Raw genomic sequence first — 23,641 nt, 5'->3', positions numbered from 1 at the left:
ATATTGTTTAAAAACAAAAAATATATTAGAAGAGCAAGCCAGGAAAGGGTATAAGGATTTTGCTAAGATTAGTTGGCCATGTGGGTGTTTTCAGACCATTGACGAAATGTGAACTCCACATGTATTGACAGTCAGAAATCAACCATGTAGTGGATTGAGTAACATCTTCAGTTTGTTTTCAGACCATTGACGAAATGTGAACTCCACATGTATTGACAGTCAGAAATCAACCATGTAGTGGATTGAGTAACATCTTCAGTTTGGTTGCTACGAAGGTTTACTTGTTCCCTTGCGTATGGCTTGTAAAGTAGGTGACAGATTAATAAGCAGCTCAGGCCATACATAACACATGGGAGGCACAAACTCAACTAAATTATTGTCTTTGTGAACGCATTATAAAGCTGAGAGTTACAACAGGGCAAGTTCTAACGTTAAATGCGGTATTCTAGAAGCAATCCGAATTTCAGTCATGTGTCATGACTCATTAGTAACATAAAATGTGAAATCACCTACTTATATCAGAACTTGCCGGCAGAATAATGATGTCATAAGTATTGCAAATTGTCTAACTGTATTTTTTAGTGCATGCGTTCAAATCTGTAGAGCATCAGCAATGGAACCTGCAAGACTCAACACCTCAAAAGGAGCTTTATTTGCCACGGCTTTGACAGTAAGCGGGCAGGAATCCGTGATCCAAAAGTAGGCGAATGCCTTCTCCGAGCCTTCTGAAAATCAAATCAACTGGCAATAAGGAACACAGAAATTACAATTACAAAGATGACATGTATACAATAGCATGCAAGTACTTACCATCCTTGTGAGTGAACCGCTCCCATGAGCGTTTAGGAAATACACCATGGGTGACATAAGCGCTAACCTTGGCTGCACCATGAGCAGCCAAAACTTTCTGCCAGAATAAAAGACACAAAGGGAATGATTACGGAATACTTCCAAGTTCCAAAAGCATGGCATAAATGTTTGAAATGCTTTTATGTTTCTGATGTACACATACCAATTACAGATACAAAGGCTTTATTGATAAACACTAATAGTTACAACAAAACTTCCTAGCGTGGACAAGAGGTCCACAATCTAGGCCAAGCTTTAAAAAGCTAGCTCTATGATATTCAGAATACAAACTACAGCCAAGACCTGTAGTGATACCATGAAGATTTGCAATCTTGAAAGAACTTAAACATGTCAAAATTCAGAAGCAACAGGTTCATGAGTATATAAAGAGTAGGGAAGAAAGGTATTGATAAGTAGGGGTCACCCATTGGAAATATACCTGGCACTCGATCAAGGTGCCGCCAGATTGCACCAAGTCATCAACAATGACTACATGATAACCAGCAGGATTTCCCTCCTTGATCCGAACTATCCTCTTGTCACCTTCACGAACCTTATTACACACCACCTGCCATTAAAAAAACATACAATTCATAAAGGTGAGATTTAAAATGATAATAGAAATAATTCTCACTTTAAGCAAAAGTTCAAACCAACCATGGGAAAGTGATCCAACTGCTTGTGGAATCGCTTCCATGCTCCATCATCAGGAAATGCAACAACTATCTGAGAGGTGACTTTAATTAGAATGGAAATCATAAATACAGAGAATAAAGCCACTTGGCAAGCATTTATAGACAAGGCAAATAAACCCAAAAAATGATTATAACGATTCATTATGAGACACATGGAAGACACTGCCGCACACTCACCTTATCAGAGTCGGGAAGCTGGTGGAGACGCTGCTTCAAGAGTGGAATTCCAGTCTCAAACAAAGGCAAAACATGGTCCCCAAAATAAAATCTTTCCTGCAAAAAAGAAAGGAAGTACAGAACACAAATATTCAATAAATAAGGTAATGACAATCAACAATATACAATCCCAACCCATGTGAAATCATAAAAATGGAGAAAATGAGAATTGCAAACAGAGGCCAAATACTGGTGAGCTAAAGAAAGAAGAGAAAAGAACAAATTATCATAGAAATAGGGGTGTGGTAATAAGTTGCAGAAAAACGTTGACCTAAAAAGGTTATTAGGTTGCAGATGTATATGATTGTTTTTTTAAGGGAGTATATAATTGTTATTATACGAATTTCTGTTCATCACTTACAAATGAAAAGTTTGTTTATGATGCTTAGAGTGGAGTTAAGAAACAAATTTCAGAGAATTAGAACTGCAGGGGCATGAGGTGTTTGGATGATCGACTGCATCCTATTATTACACTACTGCACTACACCTTAATGAAAAGGAGACTAGATGGAATGGTACGTATGCATAAATATCTGTAACTGGAGTAACTCAAATACAAAGTTTTCGGCAGCATCATGTACAAATTACTTGATAGAAAAATTTATATCAGAAAATCTTAGCCAGTTTAATTACTAAAAGGCTCGTCCATGAGAATAAGAGAAGAACAAAAAAACTAGGATATGCAGACAAACCTGTAAAGCATGTATGTCATAGATGAGTACACTGTTTGGGCCACCTTTTGATATGGGAATATTGGACAACATTCTTGCCATGGTAAATGCAGTTGCTACATCCCCTTCTTCTTCCATTCGTTCAAAGGAACCAGTTGGAAAGAAAGGCAAAACTAATGTGAACGATGCAACAAACAGACGGGGGAGTGCATATATTACAGAAAGCTGTTCAAAGATAACTCCTTGAGAGCTAAATGATGCAAGAAAGGCAACATGTTGGCCTCGAAGGTCTTGTGCGTTGTTTATAAAAATGTTTGGAAATCCATCATCAAAAGTCCTGTATATATACGATCCAATCAGTACTCCCACTTATCTTACACATCCTGTACTAAATATGCTAGTCTCAACTTTCCTTTACCACTGCCCCCATCTAGGAATCTATGACAAGGGATTCAATTGGTAAAATTATAAGTAAAATACAATGGAATAGTCAAATTTTTGATAACTAGAAGGCATCCCTCATATAAATCTTTCTCAATTACACTTCTTTGGTCTTAAAGATTCTTTCTTTTTTTACTTAGCATTGACTAATCAATTAATTCAGCATTCAAGTTCTCCACTTTTCCAAACTCTTGTATGCACAGCTTTACAGAAGATCACAAGTTTCGCTCTTTTGGTTTTGTATTCTGTTAATATTCATTGAATCACAACCTTCAGAAATAACAGATGAAAAGAAAAGTGCCCATTTTTTCTTTTGAAAAAGTGAGCTGAAAAAGAAGAACCCATCTCAAATTCATGACTAGGAAACAAAACAAAGCAGAATTCATAAAATGGGTAGGAAAGCAGACTATCAAGAGGAACAAATAAAGGAGCACAGAGCATGACAAAACAAGTTTGAGGAGAGAGAAAGAGAGAACCTCCATTTGATGGTCTGGAGGGTTATGTGGTCAGACTGAGAAGCGACCTGTCGAGCAAGGTCTTCACATTCAGCGCAGTAGAATAGGAACACTTGCTTCTTCTGTGAGTTTTCCATGGCCGTCTATCTTGTAAGAGGAACAGAGCCCACAAGCTCCCACAGACAGACAGGAGAGGGTTTTAGGGAGAGATAGTGAGAATTATAACTTGTAAGGGTAAATCCTTTTATAAGTCCTTTAATTTAAATTCGATTTGCATTTGAGTACCTCAATTCTAAAATAGTTCCGTGATTCTTAGGACAAATGGTCATGTCGTCAATTTTGTTAACTTTTCTGTTAAATTCAAGGGTAAAATGATATTTTTGTATCAAAATTGATTAAAATATTAATAAAATTTGTAAAAACTAAAAATAAACTCTCTCTCTTTCTCTCCCCCTATATCCTGATTTCTACTTCCCCTAAACTTTATTTATTTATTTTTTGTTGGTTTTTTTTATTTGATTTGATTTTATTGTTATTTTAAAGATATGATTTTTTATTCATTTTGTTGGTTTTAATATAAAAAGAGATTTTCTATTTAAACCCTACACTTCTCTTTATTCACCCCAATACTTAAATCATTAAGCTGTAAGTTTTATTATTGTGTAAAAAAAAAAAAAATGTCATCCAACTTAATACTTAACATTTTTATTCGACATATTGGGTTTTGTAAACTTTTATAAAGTTTTATTAGGTTACACCTTCTTCCCTGTTTATCTCCTATGGTTTAGGGTTTAGAATTTAGGAAGTGAAACAATGAATCAACCCAAAGTGCCTAAAGCTGCAGTACATAGTGTTTCAATGTTTGAAAATTCTAGATGGCATTTGGAGATAGAAATCAAATAAGAATCACATACTATGCACAAAAAATTTTCCAATCTATAAATTCACATTGTCAACAAATCAAGTGTTTGTCAAATTCCTTTAACAATTTGACCCATTTGGTCAGGAGACTTGATCAAACTTAGCGGGTACTTACACCATTGCGTGTTTCATACTTCATGAAATATGAAACTTCCCTTTGCAACCTCTTAATCCCATGTGTGTGTACAAAAAAACTAATTTCATTACTTACTATTTCTCATGCGCATAACGTACTTCCTCCTTTAAGGGTAGCTTGTGAGATTTAAATAGAAAATTTCTTTTATTTCTTATTTTTTCAGCTTGGGGTGTATTTAAGGGTAGTTTGGAAAAATAATAGGGTTTTCTTAGAAATTGTGAAAATTTAAATTAAAAGTTGGGGTGAATTTAGATCATGGGGTGAACTAAGAGAAGTGTGAGGTTTAAATAAAAAATCTCTATACAAATACCATTTTGCCCTTATATTTAACAGAAGAAGTTAACAAAATTGAAGGCATGACTATTTGTCCAAACGAAACTAAAGTTAAAGGACCAAGAGAACTATTTTGGAAATTGAGGTAATCAAATGCAAATCGAGTCAAAATTCAGGGACTAATATAAAACGATTAACCCTAACTTGTAAAGACATGTTTGGCTGCTCTTACTAGCTGACTCTACCCAGGTTACCTAACTATTTAGTGGATCTTTTTGTCTTTTTCTTGTCAATAGCAATCTTTTGATTTTTTTTAGGACCTTTCATATTGAGAGGGACAACATACTAAACTCACACACACTACAGAGATGTTAGGATTCGAACACAGAATCTTTCCTGCAGTAGCAAATACTCCAAATCACTATACTAATAGGTCATTTGCAGACTAAATTTTAAATAGTAGTTGACATGCCATACATTAGAATATGTAATAAAAAAAAGAGAAAAATAATAAACTTGTAACTCAAGTGTTTAACAACATTTACTTAGTCATCCGAGGTCTTAGATCGATATTCCTTTTTCTAGTATTGTTTGTATTTTTTTTTATTTTTTTTTTAAAAGTACATGCCAAAGCCAAATATAGGATAGGACATTGGCATCCTCTTTCCAACATTATATATTTTACAAATTTATAAATAAACTCAATCCTAGACATATATTTATAAAAAAACCCAAACACTATTTAAATATAGAAATACACCCAAAATCAACCCCAAAGTCAACAATTGTATATTTTTTGGGTGTGTTTATAAATGGGTTTTGAGTGTGTGTAATGATGGATTTTGGGTGTGTTTATAAAGTGTTTTAAGTGTTAGGTTTTTTTATAATTTCAGCTCCCATTTTAAGTGTTTTAGTGAAACTCCCTGTATATTTTATGTGGGCACTTGGTCAATTCTTGTGATGGATGTACCAGATGCTCGAAACTCAAATTCCCAATATCGACAGAGAGTAAATGGTAATTAACAGGGTTTGACTATCCAATCTTACTGTGCTGGCACGTGTAAGATCATTTCTCTGTACGTTGACCTACTACATTTACACACAATACTCAGATGCAGAGTATTTATATATGCGTGTAGAGAGAATTGATTCCTAACCATACCCATCCCTTCATTTATTTAGTGAGAAAACTGAAGGTGCTTGGAGCAGCACAGTCAAACTTTGGTTCATATCCTCTCACCTTGTTGACGCCTTTAGAATAAAGTGCACCATCTTTTATGGTGGATCCTATTCCCATGTGACATCACTGTGATGATCATTTGGGTGACACCCAAGCATGGAAGGGTTAGCACTTGCCGTATACCAGCGTTGTGCGGCGATGACAGCTCCCAGGGTTTGAAAATTTGTATGCCGTGAGGCCACCACTCACGGATCTCTACATCCGTGTCGTGTCTGTGAATGGTAGTCACACTATAACAATCGTATGGAAGAAGTTCTCTTAAATGTACAGTATGAAGATCTTCATTGAATTCAATTGTTAAAACCTAGTTCATCAAATTTGGTCACTTATTTCTAAACTTCTTTTAATTTTAATTCAAATTGTGTTCCATTACAGATTGAGAAATTTCATCACTTCTTATTATTTTTATTTTTGGGTCTTTTTTGGCCATGAATTCATCTATTCACCAAAACAACGAACCAATTATTTCGTACTACAACCCTATGTCAAAACAATGTTCCCAATAAGCTAATTTTGGAGGCCAATATTTCATTTATTTTAGGTGGGTCACCTGTCCTTGCTGTGGACCAATTCTTAATAGGAACAGAAATCTCATTCCTTGAAAAGCTGTCGTCACTATCGTGTGCTAGCTAGCTTTCAAGCATCCATACTGGATGAATTCTATTTCAACAGTCAGGAAAACATAAACAAAAATTAGAACAAAGAAGAAGAAGAAAGGAATAAAAAACTCACGTTTAGGTTTGTGAATCTTCTAGGGTTTCATGCAAACGATGTGCATGGTAACCAAACATCCATATCAAATGATTAAGAGTTCACCAACCTGCTAATCAGAATTGCATGATCTTAACTGCCATACCAAAAATAACTAAAAATACCGAAAAAAAAAACCAATTGATTTTCATAGATTTTGCAACAGAATCATGCCTACTGAATCTCTGACTAATATTTCACAGAAATACATTTTTCTTTTCGTTCAACAACCCTTTGGTTGCTTCACACAGACAAGGCTGTGTTGATTTATGCAGACAAGAATCTGTAAATTATGAACAGACAGACTCATCATAAATTTTTAATAGATGAAGAATTGAATTATAATTACAATTTATTATTCCATTGATACATTTAAGTATGAATGCATGGTACTGTTGCCCTGTTTGGGAAAACCAGAAAGGAGAAATTGTTGTTACCTATAAGTTATTACTAAAGAAAGTCAAAGACTATCTGCAAGCTTTTGAATGGTGTAAAAAGTCAACAAATCAGATGGTGTATGGGTGATCTAACTCTTGGAGTGGTCCTCCTGGATTAAAATATATTTGAATGAAATCCACTTCTCCCTTCTTTTTTCCCCATGCTGTGGATGGTCAATTGCATCCTTATGCATGTGCACACATTCCAATGCCATTGGGAGAGAGAGAGAGAGAGCGAGAGAGAGAGAGAAATAGCAAATTATGGTAAGGCAGTCACCAACAATCCAACCTACTGGGTTTTTTTGGCTGGCCAAGGAAGGAAAAAGGGGTTGCCTGGCAACATGTTGAGGGCATTTGCATAAGTTAAGGCACTTGTAAAGATGGTTCATAACAAAAGATAAATAAAAAATCAAAATCAAAATCAAAACAGAAAAAAAGAAAAAAAAAAGAAAAAGAAGTTCAGGTTTGAATTAATGCCAACGGTGTGGCTAACCAAATGCTTCTGGTCAACCTTCCCTCTCACTCTTTAATTGTGTCCTATAAATATACACTGCAGCCCCTTCCTCTTCTTCACAAACCCTTCCATTTAAACCCTCCTTTGTTTCTGTCTCTGCCTTCCTCTGCCTTCCTCTCTTTTCCTTTGTCATAACTCATAACATCCTTGAACTATGGTCCTCCCAGTGGTACTTATCAAGCTCATAGATTTAGTCTGGTACCAGCTGCTAGCAAATTCATGTCACAGAGCTGCAAGGAAAGTTAGAAACTATGGCTTCCTTTTTGGCAACTCTTCTCCTGCTAACAAGCCATCCCAACAACAACCGCCCTTTTCATTTCCCAGTGTAACCAAGTGTGTTTTGGAGGGTAGAGATTGTGCTACAATTGCATGTGACATTTTTGGAGCCCTTTTGAAATCCCAATCTGTCTTCCCTTACTTCATGTTGGTTGCCTTTGAAGGTGGCAGCATTATCAGAGCCTTTCTCTTGCTTCTGTCATGCCCCATTTTGCTGGTTCTGGACTATGAGCTCAAGCTAAGGGTCATGATTTTCATCACCTTTTGTGGGCTTAGGAGAAAGGACATGGAGAGTGTTGGCAGGGCTGTTTTGCCCAAGTTTTATCTTGACAACCTCAACCTTCAGGCCTATGAGGTTCTGGCTTCAACAGGATCTAAATATGTGTTTACAAGTGTCCCTAGAGTCATGGTTGAAGGATTTCTCAAGGAGTACTTGGAGGTTGATGATGTCATAGGCACTGAGCTGCAAACTGTTGGGCACTATTTCACTGGCTTCTTATCCAAGTCTGGTTTTCTTGTGAAGCACAGAGCTCTAAAAGAACACTTTGGAGACAAAAAACCAGATATTGGGCTTGGAACTTCAAGCCTCCACGATCATCTATTTATCTCCCTTTGCAAGGTACACATCAGAACTTTCAAACTCTCCCTTAGAAAATTGTTGCATGTAAAATATCGTACAATTCCATTTTGAAAGAATTGTCATGTATTTTGACCATTAATTGCTTGTACTTCATTTTCTTTCTTGATGCATAATCCTACACCTAACACATAACTAATTGGGTATGATCTTATCAACTTTCTGGTTACAGTACTTCAAAAGATTTTGCTATACTCGTGCTATAAATTAATGACAGGTATTTGGCATCATGTAATTTGCAAGCAAAATAACCCACCAATAATTCCCTTCCTTTAATCTTTTTTAGTCTGAATTTCTTTCCTTTAATTAAGAAGAGGATTTTAATTTTTTTTTTTCCTTTCAAGGACACTCTGACATGACAGATGACATTTCAATTTACTTTTGCTGGGTACGGTATAGGCAATTAAATTAAATGAATTAGCCAGGTACATGCTATATACATGTTTAAGATAAATAGTTATTTAATTCTGTGTATTGGATTGTAACAGGAAGCCTATGTAGTGAACAAGGAAGACAGCAAGAGTGGTTCAAATTCAGTGATGCCGAGGCAAAAATACCCAAAGCCAGTGATATTTCATGATGGAAGGCTGGCATTCTTGCCTACACCATCTGCAACTCTTGCCATGTTCATGTGGCTCCCTCTTGGAATAATCCTAGCCATATTCAGAATCTCTGTAGGCATCTTCCTTCCCTACAAAATTGCCCTCTTTTTGGTCACTTTGACAGGTCTCAACCTATCTGCAAAAGGGTGTGACAATTCAACTTCTTCCAAACCAGATCAAGAAAAAAGAGGGGTTCTCTATGTTTGCACCCACAGGACTCTTTTGGATCCAGTTTTCCTCAGCACATCTCTGTGCAAGCCTTTGACTGCAGTCACATACAGCCTGAGCAAAATGTCTGAGATCATAGCCCCAATTAAGACAGTGAGATTAACAAGAGACCGAAAACAAGACGGAGAAACCATGCAGAAGATGCTCAGTGAGGGAGATTTGGTGGTGTGCCCTGAAGGAACAACTTGCAGAGAGCCTTATTTGCTGAGGTTCAGCTCACTGTTTGCAGAATTGGCTGATGAGATTGTTCCTGTGGCCATCAACACAAATGTGACCATGTTTTATGGGACAACAGCTAGTGGCCTCAAATGCCTGGACCCAATTTTCTTCTTGATGAACCCTAGGCCTAGATATTATGTTGAGGTTCTTGGGAAGCTCCCAAAAGACCTAACTTGCGCAGGGGGTAAGTCCAGCAATGAAGTGGCAAACTATATACAGAGGAAGCTGGCTGATGCTTTGGGATTTGAGTGCACCACTCTCACAAGGAAGGACAAGTACTTGATGCTAGCTGGGAATGAAGGAATTGTTCAAGATAATAAGAGAAAGAAGCCTTAGTTTCCCATCTTTGTTATGAGATTTCCATCTAAGTGATCTTTTTTTTTTCCTTCTTATTCTTAGAATTCATGGACTGATTATATTTATTCTTCTTTTGTTAAGGTGGCCAGGAAACCATATATATGGTAACTTTTTGTTAGATACCAGCAGTGAGATGCTTCAGTTATCACTATTTACCATTGGTATTGTCGAATGATTGCATATTCTTTTATCTCTTGTTCTGTTCTTACATGTGAATTTAATCAACATGTCTTCATGGTGACCAGAATATTATTTCCAAAATAGTATTTGTAGATGTGATATAAAGAGGGATTAAAAAAATTCATAAGCGGGGATTGAGTTTGAGACTTCTTTTTAACATTGAGAAAGAACTTAGTATAAGAAAAATATCACATGAATAAGAGCTAGTTGGTTCGATTCGATCTTGTTTTACAGATCGAGGTACTTTATTATTCACTATTTTTTTTGCATCATGTATTGAGAAGTGTGAGCGTGATGATGTTTGTGAAATGTTCAGTGCTTTGCAAATAGCAATTAATGATATTATAAATGCAAAGTCATAAATCAGAGAAGGGGTCCTCAGAATAATAATCATTTCTCTTGGTGATGGAGATCAAAGAAAGCTAGATGGCACCAACTTTGGTCGACACAAGACAATAGGACACATATGATTAATTACAAGCTTCTCAAACGTTTCTTTGTCGTTTTTTTTGGTGGTCAATTACATTGATTTTCAATTTATATTTTCGTAGTTGACAAACAATTGAACAAAAGTTGTTGAGAGCTACTCTATCTGGTTAACCAAGACACAGAAAAAAAAAAGAAAAAAAAAGAACATGGAATTTGGGTTGTTGGGTTTGGGCCAGCAACAAATGGTCCAAGTCTAGGCTGGGTTGAGCTTGAGAGTGTTGCCCTGCCATAGGTTCCTTGGTTGTTCAACTTAAAATTAATCCAACATAATTAATTTAATTTAATACATGCTTTAGATCGGAAACCAACATAATTAATTATTGGGTGTGTATATAAATAGATAACTTAGAGCATCCACAATGAGCTCCTTAAATAATCTATTTAGACAAATTTTAGGGAGAAATGGAAAAATATAACTCCAACCATGCTCCCTATCCACCTCCTAAAATAAGGAGCTTCTAAATTTGAGGAGAGAGAAAAAATTCCTAGTGGCTACTTGTAATTTAATTCTGCTTTATTTTATGAGTATTTTAAACCTTTAATTAATACTAACTATTATATATATATATATATTTTTATAAAGATGGACCAATTAAAAAAGAGTTATATCATTTATGACTCCCTAAACTAGAGAGTATGATTAGAGTTAAAAAAAAATTTAAAGTGCACCTAAAATAGTTTTTATATGTTTTTAGCTAAATTTTAACTAAAAAATAGAGAGCATAATTGTAAATGCTCTTAGAGCATTTTCAACCGATATGTCAAATTATCATGTGGATATAAAATGACAAAAATTAAACTGAGTATCTACAAATTGCTCAAACCATTAAAATTATCATTTAAAAAAATTATCATTTTCAAATTTTTAACTGTTAAAATTGCTCAAATCAAGTTTCTACACGGATTTGAAGGATGTAAGAGATATATCAAAAACAACATATCAAAAAGTTTGATGTCAAATATTATTTTAAAACTTTTTCAATCATGAACCCCACTATCATTTTCTTTTAAAAATAATATAATATTTGACATTTCGGGTGGAGTTAAATTTTTTCTTAATTTTCAAATTACCACGTAATATATTAAATTCAAATTTAACATTTTATATTTGACATCTCCATACTTTTAGCGAGCAATTCGGAGCTTAAAAAGAAACAGAAGAAGTATGCACTTGGGCCCACTGGCCCAACCATTATGGACAAGCAAGTGATTAGACAATAGAAGATGCAAAAAGTACATATCCATGTGATTCAATCCACTAATTTTTTTGTTTATGACAAAAAAAATCAACTAATATTGTCCATGTCCATTATGGAATATAAATCAACGATGTGACAGCTCCACTATAATTATTGCACTAAATTTAAATCCACCAACTCTCAAGAGCTGTACCTACAAAAATTATAGGTTCCACACAAATTTTGCAATGGCATGCCTAATGCATCATCCACCATCCGATCATGCCACTTCTCTCTCATGGCTCCATTCAGCCGTTGGATGAACCCCTTGCTATGCCCCTCATAATAGTTCAACATTTGTGCCACCACTCGAGGGTCCTCATCCTTCCACCAAAATTTGTCACACCCCGGCAATTTGGTGCTCATGCCATAGCTTTTCGTCTCATCAAATAAGCCTTGCTCACCCACCATCCTTGTGTACTCCACCATGCCATCTATAAGCTCCGGTGGGGCATGGGCCTCACCGTCCCAGAGCCATACATGTGCCATGCCGCGTAGGATGGCAGTGACCAATGCGCGGTGGGCATTGGGCTGGTCGTCCATGATTGAAGGGCTTATGTCAAGTACAAAATGGTCATTTTTTTTGTTGGGTGAGTGGTGAACGACGACCCCCGTGTTGTGGGAAGTCAAGTTCAGGCTGGAGAGCCTCAAAACGACATGGTTTATGTGCTTCTTGAGTTGTGCATGTGCTTCAGGGTAAAGAAGGTGTTCGACGAAATTGCTGGTGTCGAGGATAATGCGGGTGGCTTTGTCGTTGGAGACGTAGAAGAGGTGGAAGCGTCGGCCAGCAACAGAGTCTTTGATGTCGTTTATGATGGTTATGTCGAAGCCCTTGGATGCTTCACGGTCGGCATATGATGCGAGAAGTCCAATGAAGAAGACTGAGAGGAAACGAACGAGGATGTCGATAGTACCAGAATTGTGTGATGCATGATGAACACAATGGTTGTTTGTTGAAGGAGGGATTGTTGGTTTTCCATGGATGAGGGGTTGGAAGAGGGATGGTTGGTTGTCCATTGTAGAGAGAATATGAAATGATAGACAAAAGATGCGAAGGAAACAAGAATTATGAGATGAGGCAAAATGAGTGGTTAGTAGTACTATATGTTTGGGGTCCCCGATCCCATGCTTGTGATCCATTCCTATCATAATTGAAAGAGGACATCCATGTGGAAAATGATTGGCCTTTCACAAATAATATTTATAAAGATATTTTCACAAGAGGAGGATAATACGTCTGAAATAATGAAGGTTGCACATTACAGTAGGGTTAGTCACAATTAGATATCAAATTCGTCACCAATATATCATTCTAGTATTCAAAAACTTGACTAAGCGTACCCAACTCCGAACAAATTTTTTCCTTTTGTATTTGGTGGCATAGTACGAATGTAAATTTCTAAATTACTTGGACAATATTTAGCTTCTATTATAAATAAATTATAATTTGATATGTATATAAACTTTTATTTCGTACTTTTAATAAGTCAATTTTACACATGTATCAAACTGTAATTAACTAATTTCTTTCCATGTTTTTTAAACTTCTTGTACAAAGTCATGGGCCCGTAATTTGAAAGGGGAACCACAAAGGACCTAGGTGTAGGTGTAGCCCATGTCTAAATGAGGGCTCAAACAACCAAGCCAGTAGCTGCTGTACCAATTAAAATTTTCATTCCCATTAATTACAATAGTCCAACAGCTAATTGGCTTTAAATATATAAAAAATTAAAAAAAATAAATAAAAGAACTTATAGATAGATCTACAAAAACGTGGTCGGCAGGATTCGAACCTGCGCGGGCAAAGCCCACATGATTTCTAGTCATGCCCGATAACCACTCCGGCACGACCACTTGATGTTTTACTTTCTCTCTTTCTTTAGTTAAGAAAGGGTCACTGTCACTCTCATCAACAAAACCTCATTGACATATCAATTACAAAATTCATCTGAATTCAAAACTAAGGCGGCGTATCACAAAGACACTAGTATATATGTAATATACTTCATATAATCCTCTAAATTCTGACAAAAAAAAAAAAACTATCTTCTAAACACATTCACCAGTAGATTACATGGGGGAAGTGGACTTGAACCTACAAAAGTTTGTATAGGGAATTTATGTTGTGAACAAAATTAAACAGGCCATGATGAATACATTTCTAAGGCTATGTGAGCTTGCAGCTGCTGCAGATGCTGAGGTAGAAGGGCCAGAAGCACCAAAAACAGTTGACCCACTTGTATTTGTTGTGTTCAAGACTGATGAACTTGTGCTGCAAAACCCAAAACCCAAAATGCATATCTGCAGATATGAATCTCTCTCTCCCTAAAAAATTTTGGTAGCAAACACAAGAAAGCAGAGATGGATGAGAGAATTACCTTGTAGATGGATATTGACATGTCCCAGTACCTGAAAAAAAATGTTGCAAAATAAGAAAAAAATGTTTGACATAAAATTTGAAGATTCAAAAAAGCAGAAGAAATGGTATGTTACTTGGGTCAGTGCTAGTGATCACAGCAGTTCCACCAAAATTGCAGCTATTTGGAACTGGGTTTTTCTGATAGTAGTTATTGAACGCGAAAGAAGCGTGATCCCGGACATTGTTTGGGTTGTAACAGCTTCTACCAGCCTGAATTTCTGAGCAATCTGTGCCCCCATAGCCACAAGCATAGTCCAAAGCAACTTGTAGTGCCATTTGGGATGCACTTTGGCTAGCAACACACCAACTTGAACCAGTGGATGATGGTGTTGTAGAAAATGGGGTCATCCTAGGGGTTGCACTGACTGGAGAGGTTGAATCTGGGTCTGAATTTGGGTTCACAATTGGTATTGATGAAGTGGGATTGGTGGGAGTTATTGTAGGAACAGTTGTTATTGGAGTTGTGATGTCCCTTTTGGTGGTAGAAATTGGAGTTTTTGTGAATTGTAGCCTTCTCTTTTCATGGTCTTGTTCTTTCATATTCCCAACATTCTTTTCCTTTTTTGTCACCTTCAAACCTGTGCTAGAAATGAAAACTATAGTAAGCTTTATTTTTTCAACTTTGCACTTTTTGAACATGGAAACAAAATGGTGCCAAATCTGATTAGGGTAGTGGTTCCTTATTTCAAAAAATAACATCAACCCATATATAAATGGTTTCAAACTTTCACGAACCAACACGTTATCACATTTCGCAATGGATTTTGCACATATGGACGACCGACCCTAGTATATTTGAATGATTGATTGGTAAGAGGGAAGCAACGTTTTCTTTTTGGACTTTAAAGTCAATAGTAAGAACTGAAAAGTTCAGTGACTTTTGTCCAATATATGGTACCCAGATGGGGTCTTACCAAGTTGAAAAACTGCTAATTTCAAAATGTAATCATATAACTGCTTCAAAGAACTGGAACAATAAAGAAATACTAAGAAGAGGTTAGCTGACATCCTATTCCACAAAGGACCTATGTTCTTGGAAGAAATATAAGGAAATATTAAGAAGAGGGAAAAGCAAAATTGAACATGAACCATCATTGAAAATTTGAAAATGAAGAACAAGAAAAAAGGAAGAGAGAGAGAGAGAGAGAGAGAGAGAGAGAGAGAGAGAGAGAGGCATCTTTAAGGAAACTATATCTAGAAGAATGGGAAAATGAAACTTTTTATCCACAAAATAAAATGTATACCTTAAAGAAAGAAAGAAAGATGAGATGTTATGGATGAGCAACATTGTAAAGCAATAGATGTTTGGATGTAGATTATTAAGAATACAGAACAAGAACAGCATTTGAAATGACAAAATTCTGAGCAAGAAAATTACATATACATATTCCTCAGAATTTCATATCTCAATCCAAACTCAGACACCAACAGAAAAAAAAAGGGAGATTCTCAATGCACACATAGATTTTTAGTACGCCGAAAGCTAATGGGAAGAGAGAAAAGAATAAAAATATATATACTTGTCAAAGGCAGAAAGAAACAAAGAAAAAAGAAAAAGAAGCTAATGAGATTATTACCAAATACATTAACAAAAGAAGATGAGAGATCATGCTGATATAAAATTGAAAAGAAGCAACTCAAAGTTCAGAACAAGACAAAGCAAGTCACCTGAACAGAGGAAATGACCCAATAGGAGGAAGAAGACTAGAATTAAAGGATAAATAAACCTTCCACCCTTCATCACCATCCTCTTTTTCTTCTCTTTGGTGTCTTCTGCTACTTCTCCTATTGTCTTTGGTGGCTTCTGCTTCTTCTTCTGTTTGATAACTTTTTCTTCTTCTCCTTCTCCTTCTCCAGTCTTGTTCTACCTTTTCTTTGGGTTGAAAGAAAGAGAAGCAAATATAACTTAAACTAGAGAAGCATCAATGATGCTGTTGAAAAGAAGGGGTCTTTGTACCCTTTGTCAATTGTCATGCACTTAAATATATATTACTTATAAGGTATAAGTACATCAGAGAGAGAGAGACAGAGAGACAGAGAGAGAGATGAGGTGTATAGTAGTGTGTAGGGAGGTGGAAGCAAGGGAGGGAGGGTTGGAAAAAGGAGGGAAAAGGTAGGGAAGAGAAGAAGGCTGAAGAAAAAGTTAAAGAGGGGGGAGAATTGTTTGGAATTTAGGTTGGGTCTGTGGGCTGGTAAGTGATGATTGTAATGATGGTGGTGATGTGTCCATTTTGCCTTTCTCTTTTTTTTTTTTCTGCCTCCCCTTCTTTTTCTGTCTGATAAGATTTAATCTAGTGACCATTAACCAACCACACTCCATGGCAGGTGTCTGGTTGTAGAACAAGTCTTCTAAGCTAACATAACTTGTTTATGCTCTGAGTGGGACCTTGGATTCTTCCAAAATTTCAAAGCATGGCATTCCATGATGCTAAATAATCAATCTGAGCCGAATAAATTCTGAAAGATTTGACTATCTAATGAAGTAAATTAGCATGAAAAATAAGTGAACCCTAATTTGGACTAAAAATAAACCCTAATTGGGCAGCCCAACTTACCTGGTTTGAAAGCTCTTAATGGTATGGCAGAGTCAAGTATTCTTTTTCTCTGTTCTTTTTGGGTTGGGATGATATTTGGCCAGGCTTTGTTTGTGTTGTGTTGTCAAGTTTTTCACTTTAAGTTGCAGTCAGCTGGTAAATAATGATTCCACCATATATATATATATATGCAAGAGCACAACCGTATATTATAGCGTACTATCCCCAACTTAGCAAAAGTGTGGCAACTTGTCCTAGACATACTATTTCCCCTTTTTAGCAAATAGCAATCAATGCTTGGTGAAAAATGGGCTTCAATTGAACTTGGAGATAGTTTTCCCATATGTAATGAGCATGATTTATTCGAAAGGTGAATCATGTCGGACTTTAATAAATAAATAAATAAATAATCTACTATAATGTAATGAATTTCACAAGAATATTATTAGAATATACAATGTACAAACGATTTCTTTGACATGAAGGAGGCCGTAATATTAGATTAATCTAGGGTATGTCCCGGATTAGATTTGCTCATCTCCCAATATAAAAAATTATAATGACCTTGTGTGCACTCCATCACATGGCTGACATAAATACCAAATTCTCTCCATAATGTATAAATGATCTTATAGTCTTTGATTGCCCGTGAAAATAGCCCAAAAATATATGTATTGTAGGTCTTTATGTGGGGCACCATATGTGGAACGAGACCTTAAAGTGGACGGTCTAAAATCCTATCCTATGCCTGCACTTTTGACCAATTGGATTCGAAATATACTTATGTGTATAAATTATTAACCCTAAGTCTGCTTTATGCTTTGGTTCCAAATAAAGGCAGTTCCTGATTGTTACTCCCATAATCCCATTAGTATTCGGTGGGAATGTTTTTGATTAAGACTATGGAGTATAAAATAATTGGAGGCTTAGGATCTGCTCAGATATAATAAGTTTTTCTTTGTAGCTAGCTATCATAAGCAGCATCTTTGTCGACAAACCTTGTATTTATGTACCTAAATCTTTTGTTCCTAATACTCTACACAAAATGCTCTGTGGCTTTAGTCAGAGCATGTTTGTTTGGAAGGAAAATATGGGTTCCAAAAGCTTTGTTATCATAGTGCTTAGTCATGAAGGAACATTTTATGTTTGCTAGACTGAAAAAACAAAATAAAAAGCAACCATCACGGGTGAAAGATGGGTTTAGCATAGGAATAATGTTTTTTTTTATAAAAAAATACCAAATTTATTGACAATACCTCTCTCCTAAGAGTGTGATCCATTTAAATACAGAGTACTGTTGCTGGATTCCGACTCTCTTACATATTACATGGGTTTTACATTATTTCATGTTTTCATGAATCTCACGTCATGTGAGAGAGTTGAGATAAGAGTTAGTGTGTCTAGTATTATTATTTATCAATTGAGATTATTAAGGAATTCGAACATGGGATCTCTCTCAACATCGATAAACAAATGGGTCATTTTAAGTTCCACTTGTTAGAGATTTATACATATTCTAAGTAAGTATGGTAACTATAGTTTCATTCTCATTAGAAAAAAAAAAAAAAAAAAAAAAAAAAAAAAAGAAAAAAGAGAGAGATTAGATAGGCCCATAACTATAGTGTCTTACAATTAAATTTCCATGGTGGAAATTTGGGCTTGTTTCAGTCTTTGCTACTTTCATTTCGTTGGATCTTGTTTATCGTGTGCGGTTGGGCCTTTTGTTATGGGATTGTGTTTGTGATCCTATGTCATTGGGCCTTTTGTTAAAGACAATCGAAGAACTCTTCCTATCGCATTATTTAAATATCATATATGAAAACTCACAAACCTCTATGAATATTACATTTGGATGTGGTTGCAAATGTATCATATATGACAACTCATGAACCTCTGTGAAAAGTGAAAAACAAAATACAAATTTATAAGGGGGCTCTTCCGTTGCTTGCTGCCTGCCTCTATAAATACTCCTACTCCTCGTCACTTTAGCAAGCTCGAGATTGACTACAAACACTTCAATGGGGGAGAGAAGTTCGGCATAAGTAGTTATCTTTTGTTTTGCTGTTGGCGTTTTAGTAATCCTAGCGAGCTTCAACTAACTAATTATCTCATGTCTATCAATGATCTTCTCATCAACTTCTTCTATATGTTATTTATATATAATCCTCTGTTGCAATACCATTTAATTAAACTTTCTCATTAACTATAACAGCACAAGCAAAGAACCTTCTATAGCGGAGTTGTCCAAACACATACTTGCTCTCATCGCTATGCAAGGCGCACTCCTTTCGCTGAAGCAGCAGAGAGCCGGAATGGCATCTCTACTTGACATAGACGATCCAAATTTTGTGAGGATTAGTGTTGCCTTGACCTTTTTCGGCGGGTCATCGATTGGCGCTGCTTATATACTCGAAGCTCGCCCCAACTCAAATTGGGGAAAATTCATGAGCAGGCTTAGCCTCCTTTTTGGAGCTCTTACCTACATTTTGGTATTGGTGTTCCTTGTGCCGGCTTTAGAGATACCTGCCCTCTTCTGGATAATTTGTTTTGTGAGCTTTATAGGTGTTTCTTCGTACCCATACCTCAAAACATTGTTTACAGGTGTAGTTGGAGCCTTTGAAAATTTGCCAGAGAATGTCAAGAACATGATCATTGCCCGCTGCTTCACATCGGAGCAATCTGGACATGTTCAACAAATTCCTGGATCCGTTCCTGCCCAAATTGAACCACCAATGTTAGAATCGCCAATTTCTATTAAAGCCATGGATGACCAAATTATTGAAGATGAAGTTCCTGCAGCTTTGCAAAACCAACAATACCAAAATGGCCCTCACCACCACCTGGATATTTCGGATTTATGTGGACTTCCACCGAACCTGCTCACCAATGGCAATGTGCTTCCTGAGGTGTACTCCTGGGCATCAGGCCGGACCATGTCAAAAACTTAACATGGTTGCAGCAATGCATGCCTCTATTGATCTGTGGCATTAATGTTCTTCAGATGTACTGTTTCTGCTTGTTTTTCTGTTAATGTATCATTATGTGTATAATCATGTAACAAGTGCAAGAGCACCTATATAAAATACAGTTGGGCTACTTCACCTCTGTTCAAAACCACAGAAAATCACTTGCATGCTTTCCCACTGAAAAGGGTTGGTATGTAAATGACCTATAAGTTTTTGAAAGACCACCAACAAAACAGAAAAGAGAAAGAACTAAAGTTTGTGCAGGGATATATATCATGGGTCATTGGAAACAAAATTATCATAACCTATGCCATTTCTGGTAACATGAATCCCAACTCATTCAACAAAGAATAAATCTCTGGGGCTTTGTGATGGAGCCTTCCACCAGCTATAAACTCATGAACCTCCCCATCCACTTCGATCAAACTACATCCCGGTTCTTTCTCTATCTTCTGCTGCTTCATGGAAAGCCTTTCCTTCATTGCTTCCTGAAATTGACTAGAGGCAGCATAAACATTTGACATAAGCACATAACCGCAGCTGTCACTTGGATCCAATTCAATCACACGATTTGCTGCCCTTTTAGCCATTTCAACGTTTCTATGCTTCCTACAAGATGAGAGCAAAGACCCCCAAATTATGGCATCTGCTTTCATTGGCATACTATGTATAAGCTCCTCTGCTTCTTCAAGAAGTCCAGCTCGGCCTAACACATCAACCATGCAACTGTAGTGTTTTATTGAAGGTTCAATCTTATATGTCCCTCTCATTATTGAGAAATAATCCCTTGCTTTATCCACCATTCCCGAGTGGTTGCATGCGGTTAGGACACCAAGAAAACTGACACCATCCGGTAAAATTTGAAGATTCAAGCCTTGAGAATAGCTCAATTGCTTCTTCCTCACAACCATTAATGGCTAGCCCCATGATGGTGGAGTTCCAACAGGACAACCCTTTTCTGGGGTTTGCCTCAAACACACGAATAGCTTCTTCAATGCTTCCACACTTGCAGTACATGTTTATAATTGCTGTGATAACAATGGCATTCATTTCAACACCATTTTTCTTTATATATTCATGAATCCACTCCCCTTGTCCAATTGCTCCTAACTGAGCTGAAGCATTCAACAGGCTCACCATTGTAAACTCACTAGGCTTAACCCTCTTCTTCTGCATTTCACTAAAAAGATCCAATGCCTCTGTATACTTCCCATTCCTAACAAACCCACTAATCATAGAGTTCCAAGAAACTGAGTTCCTCAAAGGAATCTTATCAAACAGCCTTTTAGATTCACTGACTTCACCCCATTTGGAATGGCCCATTATCATAGAATTCCATGCAACAGTGTCACATTCCAAGTCTTCATCAAACAGTCTTCTTGCTTCACTCAAAAACCCACAATTTGCATACATGTGTATGATGGTGTTTCTTATAAACTGATCACTTTCAAGACCCAATTTTACAATCCTTCCATGAAGCTGAGCTCCATCATGGGCTAGACCAAGTTGAGCATAAGCCTTAAAGACTGAAGGGTAAGTCAATCTCTGTGGCTCAATTGCTGAAGTGACCAACATATCAATGAAAAGAGAGATTGCAGTTTCTGGGGTTGGGCTTTCAGAGAAGCCTCTAATGATGGTGTTCCAAATGAAAGGGTTTGGATTCTGGATGTGCCTGAAAACCATGTAAGCATAGCTGATGTTTCCAGCTGGGGAGGCACAAAAGGCCAAGACGCGGCTAGCTGCAACAGTGTCACTGACAAGGCCAGTTTTGATGAGGTGGGCATGGATCTTTTGGAGGTCTTTCATGTTGGTACATTGTTTTTCAAGCATGGAGAGGTGTGGTCTCTCTGAGATGAATTTGGAGATAGAGGTTGAAGAAGTGAAAGAGCAACAACATGGGGTCATTTTCTTTCTGGTGGCTCTTGTTTTCTGTTTCTTTCTGGGTTCTTCTATCTAATCCTCTTATGAGTTCAGCAGGGGATTGGATTTTGTAGGGAGTTCTTGTGGTGAACATGAGGCTTGGTAAGTTGTGGGTCACAGCCCAAATTTTCACCATGGAAATTTTATTTTAAGAAACTATAGTTGTGGGCCTATATACTCTCTCTCTTTTTTTCCTTCTTTTTTTCCACTAACAATGAAACTATAGTTACCATATGTATTTAGAATATGTATCTCTAAGAAGTGGAACTTATGACCCTTTTTTTTTATCAATGTTGAGAGAGATCATATGTTCGAATTCCTCAGTAATCTCTGACTAATAATAATACTAGACACACTAACTCTTATCTCAACTCTCTCATATGACGTGAAATTCATGATAACGTGAAATTATATAAAACCCATAAAAGAGTGGGAATCTAACAGTATTTCGTATTTAAATAGATCGAACATCTAGGAGAGAGGTATTGTCAATAAATTTGGTATTTTTAAAAATAAAAATGAAAACATTACTCCTATGCTAAACCCATCTGCCACCCATGATGGTTGCTTTTTAATTTGTTTTTGGCCTTGCAAGCATACAATGTTCCTTGCAAGTGTAGCCTTCATTGCCTAACATGACTCAGCACTATGATAACAAACATGATCTGCCTAAAGCCACAGAGCATTTTGTGTAGAGTATTAGGAACTCTCAAAGATTTGGGTACATAAATACAAGGTTTGTCGACAAAGATGCTGCTTATGATAGCTAGCTACAAAGAAAAAACTTATTATATGTGAGCAGATCCCAAGACTCCAATTATTTTACACTCCATAGTCTTAATCAAAAACATTCCCACCGAATACTAATGAGATTATGAGAGTACAATCAGGAACTGCCTTTATTTGGAGCCAAAGCATAAAGCAGCAGGGTTAATAATTTATACACACATAAGTATATTTCGAATCAATTGGTCAAAAGTGCAGGCATAGGATAGGATTTTAGACAGTCCACTTTAAGGGCTCATTTCACCAATTCATTTTACTTTCTTCACATATGGTGCCTCACATAAAGACCTACATAAAATGCATATTATTTTTTTTGTGGTCATTTTAACCAGCAATCAAAGACTATTATAAGATCATCTATACATTATAGAGAGGACTTGGTATTTATGCTAGCCACGTGATGGAGCGCACATGAGGTTATTATAATTTTTTACAATAGGAGGGGAGAGAATCGAACCCGAGACATACCCTAGATTTAATCTAATATTACGGCCTCCTTCATGTCAAAAAAATAGTTGTCCATTGTATGTTCTAATATATATTCTTGTGAAATTCATTACATTATAGTAGATTCTTTATTTATTTATTTATTAAAGTCCGACATGGTTCACCTTTCGAATAAATCATGCTCATTATATATGGGAAAACTATCTCCGAGTTCAATTGAAGCCCATTTTTCACCAAGCATCGATTGCTATTTGTTAAAAAGGGGAAATAGTATGTCTAGGACAAGTTGCCACACTTTTGCTACTGGGGATAGTACGCTATAATATATGGTTGTGCTCTTTGCATATACATATGGTGGAATCATTATTTACCAGCTGACAGCAACGTAAAGGAAAAAACTTGACAACACAACACAAACAAAGCCTGGCCAAATATCATCCCAACCCAAAAAGAACAGAGAAAAAGAACACTTGACTGTGCCACTTTAAGAGCATTGCCACCCAAGGGAGGGTTGGGGGCAAACCCAAAACAGGTTTCCAGCAACAACAATCTGCCAGGGCAAACAGTGGGGCCTGGGCAAGCCCGAGGGCTGCCCAATTAAATTTTTAAGGGTTTATTTTTAATCCAAATTAGGGTTCTATAAATACCAACCAATACTCTTCACTTTTAACACCAACTCTTCATACATTTTCTTCTCATTCTACTATTTTTCACTTTGTAGTCAAATTTTTTTCACTTTCAAGTT

General features: G+C 36.5%; 5 protein-coding genes and 1 non-coding gene across 8 annotated transcripts; 1 reads left to right on the top strand and 5 right to left on the bottom strand.

Annotated features, from left to right (window-relative positions):
- Nucleotides 1-355: 355 nt before the first annotated feature.
- LOC103328780 (Phosphoribosyltransferase family protein) lies at nucleotides 356-3,553 on the bottom strand. Of its 2 annotated transcripts, none has more exons than XM_089049695.1 (7): nucleotides 3,349-3,553; nucleotides 2,453-2,768; nucleotides 1,722-1,817; nucleotides 1,507-1,575; nucleotides 1,289-1,417; nucleotides 811-907; nucleotides 356-722 (listed from the first exon to the last, which is right to left on the bottom strand). In XM_089049695.1, the coding sequence occupies exons 1-7, from the start codon at nucleotides 3,462-3,464 to the stop codon at nucleotides 592-594; spliced, it is 954 nt and encodes a 317-aa protein (XP_088905821.1). In that variant the 5' UTR covers nucleotides 3,465-3,553; the 3' UTR covers nucleotides 356-591. The 2 variants fall into 2 exon arrangements, with proteins under 2 accessions (XP_088905821.1, XP_088905820.1); XM_089049694.1 differs by having other exon boundaries at nucleotides 356-725; nucleotides 3,349-3,552.
- Nucleotides 3,554-7,650: 4,097 nt separating this feature from the next.
- GPAT1 (glycerol-3-phosphate acyltransferase 1) lies at nucleotides 7,651-10,107 on the top strand. The gene is made up of 2 exons (XM_008231194.2): nucleotides 7,651-8,493; nucleotides 9,000-10,107. The coding sequence occupies exons 1-2, from the start codon at nucleotides 7,753-7,755 to the stop codon at nucleotides 9,894-9,896; spliced, it is 1,638 nt and encodes a 545-aa protein (XP_008229416.2). The 5' UTR covers nucleotides 7,651-7,752; the 3' UTR covers nucleotides 9,897-10,107.
- Nucleotides 10,108-11,872: 1,765 nt separating this feature from the next.
- LOC103328833 (Plant basic secretory protein (BSP) family protein) lies at nucleotides 11,873-12,941 on the bottom strand. The gene has a single exon (XM_008231237.3). It carries the CDS (start codon nucleotides 12,839-12,841, stop codon nucleotides 11,966-11,968), a length of 876 nt encoding a protein of 291 aa, XP_008229459.2. The 5' UTR covers nucleotides 12,842-12,941; the 3' UTR covers nucleotides 11,873-11,965.
- Nucleotides 12,942-13,596: 655 nt separating this feature from the next.
- TRNAS-AGA (transfer RNA serine (anticodon AGA)) lies at nucleotides 13,597-13,678 on the bottom strand. The gene has a single exon. It is a non-coding gene; the product is annotated as a tRNA-Ser (tRNA).
- A 50-nt stretch (nucleotides 13,679-13,728) lies between these two features.
- On the bottom strand, nucleotides 13,729-16,357 carry LOC103328783 (major pollen allergen Ole e 10). Of its 2 annotated transcripts, none has more exons than XM_089049546.1 (4): nucleotides 15,912-16,357; nucleotides 14,318-14,826; nucleotides 14,203-14,233; nucleotides 13,729-14,096 (listed from the first exon to the last, which is right to left on the bottom strand). In XM_089049546.1, the coding sequence occupies exons 2-4, from the start codon at nucleotides 14,781-14,783 to the stop codon at nucleotides 13,943-13,945; spliced, it is 651 nt and encodes a 216-aa protein (XP_088905672.1). In that variant the 5' UTR covers nucleotides 14,784-14,826; nucleotides 15,912-16,357; the 3' UTR covers nucleotides 13,729-13,942. The 2 variants fall into 2 exon arrangements, with proteins under 2 accessions (XP_088905672.1, XP_008229417.2); XM_008231195.2 differs by having other exon boundaries at nucleotides 14,318-14,821; nucleotides 15,912-16,308.
- Nucleotides 16,358-20,026: 3,669 nt separating this feature from the next.
- On the bottom strand, nucleotides 20,027-21,804 carry LOC103328785 (Pentatricopeptide repeat (PPR-like) superfamily protein). The gene is given in 2 exon segments (XM_008231197.2): nucleotides 20,027-20,598; nucleotides 20,600-21,804. Coding segments are annotated over 2 exon segments (1,599 nt in total). The 5' UTR covers nucleotides 21,649-21,804; the 3' UTR covers nucleotides 20,027-20,048.
- Nucleotides 21,805-23,641: the final 1,837 nt, after the last annotated feature.

Source organism: Prunus mume, linkage group LG4 (genome assembly GCF_029339155.1).
Source record: "Prunus mume cultivar Tortuosa linkage group LG4, ASM2933915v1, whole genome shotgun sequence".
Taxonomy (NCBI): domain Eukaryota; kingdom Viridiplantae; phylum Streptophyta; class Magnoliopsida; order Rosales; family Rosaceae; genus Prunus; species Prunus mume.
Note: the sequence above shows the minus strand (reverse complement) of the source record. Positions and strands in the feature narration are given on the sequence as shown.

Excerpts from the sequence above, each read along its gene's own strand:
- LOC103328780 (XM_089049694.1), bottom strand. The coding sequence starts at position 3,464 with ATGGAAAACTCACAGAAGAAGCAAGTGTTCCTATTCTACTGCGCTGAA. Across the intron at positions 2,769-3,348 it reads CTCCAGACCATCAAATGGAG|GACTTTTGATGATGGATTTC; the intron begins GTTCTCTCTTTC and ends GTATATATACAG. Across the intron at positions 908-1,288 it reads GCACCTTGATCGAGTGCCAG|AAAGTTTTGGCTGCTCATGG; the intron begins GTATATTTCCAA and ends TTATTCTGGCAG.
- LOC103328783 (XM_008231195.2), bottom strand. The coding sequence starts at position 15,990 with ATGGTGATGAAGGGTGGAAGGTTTATTTATCCTTTAATTCTAGTCTTC. Across the intron at positions 14,822-15,911 it reads GGGTCATTTCCTCTGTTCAG|GTTTGAAGGTGACAAAAAAG; the intron begins GTGACTTGCTTT and ends TTTCTAGCACAG. Across the intron at positions 14,234-14,317 it reads GATCACTAGCACTGACCCAA|GTACTGGGACATGTCAATAT; the intron begins GTAACATACCAT and ends ATTTTTTTTCAG.
- GPAT1 (XM_008231194.2), top strand. The coding sequence starts at position 7,753 with ATGGTCCTCCCAGTGGTACTTATCAAGCTCATAGATTTAGTCTGGTAC. Across the intron at positions 8,494-8,999 it reads TATTTATCTCCCTTTGCAAG|GAAGCCTATGTAGTGAACAA; the intron begins GTACACATCAGA and ends GGATTGTAACAG.
- LOC103328833 (XM_008231237.3), bottom strand. The coding sequence starts at position 12,841 with ATGGACAACCAACCATCCCTCTTCCAACCCCTCATCCATGGAAAACCA.